Raw genomic sequence first — 5,783 nt, 5'->3', positions numbered from 1 at the left:
ACACGCAGGTAGAGTCCATTTTGATACGGGATGATGATGATCTGCTTCAAGATGCCCAGGTGTTCTGGGCGTCAGATGTAGAATCGCATGAGGAAGGTGGTGTTTCAGGCGCCCCAAGCATCGGGGTCAGTGTGTCTGTGAATGAGCCGCCTTCTGCTGCGCTGGATGATGCTGTCGCAGGGACATCAGGCTACAGTGGTAGACATCATCCAACGCCGCAGAACACGCTGGACGACGCTGTCGCAGGGCCATCGGGCGTAGGATCGACAGGTGCGGGTGTTGATCGACAACCCACTACAGGTACAGCAGCGAGGACAGAAGGCGTGAGTAAGCTATCAAAATTAAAATATCACGCTATGTTAGGCATGATTTTTAGAGAGCTCACATGCGTGAAACACATAGCGGAGGGGTTGTTAACGCGACACGCTGAAATAATGCGCAGCGGACAACATGACCAGCGCGTGCTTTTTGAATTTATTAACCATTATATGGATGGTGTAACAGAGCAGGATAGATTAGGTAGTGAAACTAATGCATTCATACAGGCCAATGCATTCGGTAAAAAAAAGAAATGACTAATTATGACGGGTCGTGGATTGAATTGCCATGCAGCGCGTAGAGCGCAGCGCTGTAAAAATACATACAGACGTTTAAAAGTAAAGCGCGCTATTCAGACTTTAATGAACGCAAGACAGAAACAGCTTAGACTAGGACGGCATGGCATGTTTAGATTTAGTGGCCAGAATGACAACGCAGTGTCGCACAGCGTAGATAGACGATCATCACAGATGGATCATGCCGTAGCATCACCCGTACCTGTCGGTCCGGAATCTCCCGATAATAATGAGGAGACGCACCCTGTGTTTTTAGAATCCATCGACAGGTACGAGCGAAACCACCCCAATTTCAGGGCGTCTGAAATCCACCACCATTTCCGGTTTGTCAATTTGGATAGGGTTACATCGTTTGTAGATGCTATGAGGGCAATACACGACGCAATACAGACTTTGCTCGACAGCTACATGGTTAATGTCAACCCTAATGACCGTGTGCAGTTAAGGTTGGAGGGCCGTACTTTACACAATGCAATTTATTCACATCGCAGGCCGCACGATACATTAGACGCCGTCAGTTTTTTTAATCAGATAACAAACACGCTGCAAAGTAATTCTGAGGTTTTAATTGATACAGAGTTGAAATTTGTGATCTCTGTTTTCAAGAATCGCGTAGGCGGTGCCCTGACGGGCCGACGTCTGCGGAGAATACCACACAGTCTTATTATTGAGAAACGCAGGCGTTTGTTATACGATTTCAATAACAGCGGTAACAATTTGTGTCTGGCGGCTAGTCTCTGCAAACTTCTGGACGATGAAAATGTCACGGATATCGTTATACACAAGCGTGCTCTTGAGCTTCATAAAGCTTTGAATCTGCCCCTTGATAAGCCGATCAGCTTTAGTGACGTTGCTTGTTTTGAAAATCACTTAAAAGCTACGATTAAGGTACTGTACTACAGTAGAGGGGATTGGCATTATTATTGTACAGACAGTCAATACAAAGACAACATACTGTTTATCTTATGGCACGATGACCATTACTACGGTATATTAGACATAAAAGCGTTTGTGGGTGCCCGATTCTTCTGCAAGTTTTGCAACACAGCGTACCACCACAAAAATAATCACGACTGCCTCTTCTTTTGTAAGGCTTGTCTCAGACAGGAGTGTGTTGATACAGGAAAAGCGGCACTAAGATGCCCTGTGTGTAGGGTGTTTTGCAGGTCAACCGATTGTTTAGAAGAGCACAAGGCTCTAGCGTTGTCTTCCAAAACACCGTGTCTTGAAAAATTGTATTGCGACTGCTGCGGCTTGTACACCACCCCCGGTCACAAGTGTCGGGGAATGACATGTCCCGTTTGTAAGGTGTGCGTTGGCAGTTTTGCGGATCATTTGTGTTATATCCAAAACATTAAACCTGTGGATCCTACAAAAAAATACATTTTTTATGATTTTGAATGTATGCAGGAGACGGGTGTACACATACCAAATTACTGTTATGCATTAGCACTAGGTGGTGAACAGTCCTGGGTGATTCAAACAACAGCGGATGAACAATCCTGGGAGTTTCAGGGCATTGCTTGTATTGAAGACTTTGTAAAAACGTTCATGAGACCAAAATTTGAGGGGTACACATTCATAGCCCATAATTCCGGTCATTATGATGGGTACTTTGTAATGCGCCAACTGATTAAGGAGAAATTTAAAATCGATGTGCTGGCGCAAGGTGGTAAACTGATGTGCATTAAGGTTCTTGATTTAAAGATAAGATTTATCGACTCTTTAAATTTTCTGCCCATGCGCCTCAGTCGATTACCAAAAGCGATGGGATTTGAGGGCTCAAAAGGCCATTTCCCGCATTTTTTTAACACCGCCGCTAACCAAAATTATATAGGCGTCATGCCGGATATTCAGCATTTTGGCATACAATATATGATGGAATCAGAGTTAGCTGAATTCAAAGAGTGGTATGAGAAATACAAGCATATGTCATTTAACTTCCAGGATGAACTTAAACGCTATTGCAAGCAGGATGTGGTAATACTACAGAGGGCTTGTAAGACCTTCCAAGACGCCGTTTTATCAATGACATCAGAGGACGTAATTGTATATAAGAAAAAGGGACCCGTCATTGTTAAGAGGCACGTTGACCCATTTCAACTTACCACATTAGCGTCGGTATGTATGGCCATGTACCGGTGTAAATTTTTAAAGGAAAACACGCTGGCGCTTGTACCGGGCGATAACTATCATAAGACTCAGAAGCGCTACTCAACACCAGCCATACAGTGGTTAATGTACATAGCGCATACAGAGGGCATAGACATAAGACACGCGTTACAAGGGGGAGAGAAGAAAGTCGGTAGATACTACCTGGACGGATACGCCATTATCAATGGTGTACAAACGGTGTTTGAGTTCCAAGGTTGTTTTTATCACGGATGTAGCACTTGTTACAACCCCGATGATGAAAACAAAGTGACTCAAACGACCTACGGTCAGTTGTGTCACAAGACGCAGGTGAGAATTAACTTTCTTAAACTGTGTGGGTTTCATGTGCGTGTTATTTGGGAATGCGAGTGGAAAAAAATGTTACAAGAGGATGCGTGTCTACAGGCATTTCTTAAGGACAGGGAATTGCCCGAACCCTTGGACCCACGTGCTGCGCTTTACGGCAGATGTACAAACGCCATAAAGCTGTATCACCAAACGCAACAGGACGAGCGCATACACTACTATGATTTTACCAGTCTGTACCCATATGTCAACAAAACCAAATCATATCCTGTAAAACATCCCAGGATCATTTATAAAGATTTTGGCGATATCACAACATATTTTGACATCGCCAAAGTAAAAGTGTACCCTCCGCGTGGGCTTTTCTTTCCGGTTCTACTTGTTAAAATGCTCGGTAAACTAATGTTTCCCTTATGTCGAACATGCTGCGAGTCTGCGCATGCAGGGCCATGTGAACATAATGATGAGGAACGAGCCCTCGTCGGTACGTGGTGTACCGTAGAGTTAAATTTAGCCATTGACAAGGGTTACAAAGTGTGTAAAATCTATGAGGTGTGGCAATTCGATAACCAATCCGATGATTTGTTTTCAGGGTACATTAAATTACATCTCAGGGACAAACAAGAGGTGTCTGGTTATCCCGAATGGTGTACAGACTCTGAGAAACGCCAAGCGTATATAGACGCCTATCAAAAAAATGAAGGGGTGTCTTTACGGCCGGATCATATTCATATTAATCCGGCCAAGCGTCAGCTGTCAAAACTCTTCCTTAACAGCCTCTGGGGTAAATTTGCGCAAAGGTGTAACTTACCCAACACCGCGATTGTCTCAGACCCCGACAAACTTTTTGAATACGCGTTTTTGCCCCACTATGAGGTATCTTCTTTAGACTTCATAGATGACGATGCGGTGATGGTGAATTGGAAATACGCCAAAGATCATTACACCAGCTGGCGTATTTGTAATATTTTTATAGCCGCAACAACAACGGCGTATGCCCGTATTGAACTGTACAAACTGCTGGATAGGCTGCAAGAGCGCTGTCTTTACCACGATACAGACTCTGTCATTTTTGTCAGCAGGCCCGGTGATTGGAATCCGCCATTGGGTGATTATCTAGGCGAACTGACTAGCAAAATCCCGGCTGGTGCGCATATAACAGAGTTTGTCTCAGCGGGACCCAAGTCATACGGATATCGTTTAAATAACGGAAAGACTAGTTTAAAAGTTAAAGGAATCACGCTTAATGTTGATAATGTGCAACATGTCAACTTTGACAGCCTGAAAGAGCTGGTCTTAGATTATCCTTTAAACCCCGAAGGCAACGACCAGAAAAAAATTGTGATTCGCCAGCCCGGTATAGTGCGTTTTAAAAGGTATTGGCAGATTGAAACGCGAGTGCTACAGAAAATGCAAAAGTGCGTTTACACTAAACGGAAGCTTACAGATAACTTCACAACACTACCGTTTGGGTATTAAGATGGATATCAGGCTGCAACACCCCTTTTCATGTATTTTAGCAGGCCCCTCCAACTCGGGTAAAAGTTATTTTGTGAAAATGCTGCTGCATAATTCCACTACGCACCTCTCACACGTTCCCGATAATATTGTTTGGTTTTACGCTTGCTGGCAGTCAATGTACGATCATCTTCTGCGCGATTACCCCGGTATGCGTTTTATAGAGGGTCTGCCTGAGACTTTTAATGACGACCAACTTTTCCCTCCCGATAAGGTTAATTTAGCAGTGGTTGATGATCTGATGGAGTCGGCTAGTAATAATCCGGAGATTGAGAAAGCTTTCACAAAGTATGTACACCATAGAAATCTCAGTATCATGTACCTTGTGCAAAATGTGTTTTGTCAGGGTAAAAAGAGCAGAACTATACAGTTAAATACAAAATATATGGTTCTTTTCAAAAATCCTAGGGATAAACTGCAAGTGACGACGCTGGCTGGGCAGATGTACCCCGGTAAATCGATGTTCTTTTTAGAGGCTTTTGAAGACGCGACCAGAGTTCCTTATGGGTGTTTACTGGTTGATTTAAGAAACAACACGCCTGATGAGTACCGTTTACGAAGCGGGTTATTCCCGCCGGATACACCGGTAGCGTACGTCTTTAAAAAGCATACTTCTAAAAAGCTGTAAGTCTTCAACTTTTAGTCATTTGCCATAGCGACACCATCAGCGAGCATGTCGGTGCGCTTACGTCGTAATTGGGCGCTTTTAAAAGCGTTAATAAAGGCGCCACCGACTCAAAGAAACGCTATTTTATCCACAGCTTCAAACGATTTGGTGAGATTGTGAGATTGCGCTCAACACGCTAAAAGGTAAAATACCGTTGTCACAACGACAGTTGAATTACCTTAAAAAGAAGCACAACCTTATAAAAACGCTATGTAATAAGAAATGCACCATTGGTAAAAAGAAGCGTTTGGTGAAACATCTGCGCAAGGCCTAGATGCAGAGATCATAAACATACTACAGAGTAATGATTTATCGGAGTATGATAAGGCTAAGCGTTACACAGCCGCATTGCAGAAATATCTGGTGTTGAGTAAGCAGTCTGATAGAGAGATGTCAACTTTAACTCTCTTAACGCCCGAAACGCCAACTGTTCCTCAAACAGCTAACACTGGACAGTCAGACAGTTCTGACGCCGTTTATCAAGAAGTTTTGGACGGTGTTAATGACCGGTATAGGAAAAACAG

The 5,783-nt window shown here is 43.6% G+C and overlaps 1 protein-coding gene across 1 annotated transcript; it reads left to right on the top strand.

The window, feature by feature from the left end:
* The first annotated feature begins 581 nt into the window (after positions 1-581).
* LOC148477431 (uncharacterized) lies at positions 582-1,905 on the top strand. The gene is made up of 2 exons (XM_088456761.1): positions 582-1,849; positions 1,893-1,905. The coding sequence occupies exons 1-2, from the start codon at positions 582-584 to the stop codon at positions 1,903-1,905; spliced, it is 1,281 nt and encodes a 426-aa protein (XP_088312887.1).
* The last annotated feature ends 3,878 nt before the right edge of the window (positions 1,906-5,783 follow it).

Source organism: Taudactylus pleione, unplaced genomic scaffold, assembly GCF_031769625.1.
Source record: "Taudactylus pleione unplaced genomic scaffold, aTauple2 ptg000712l, whole genome shotgun sequence".
In the NCBI taxonomy this organism is placed as follows: domain Eukaryota; kingdom Metazoa; phylum Chordata; class Amphibia; order Anura; family Myobatrachidae; genus Taudactylus; species Taudactylus pleione.
The sequence above is the reverse complement of the archived record's forward strand: the minus strand, read 5'-3'. Positions and strand labels throughout refer to the sequence as shown.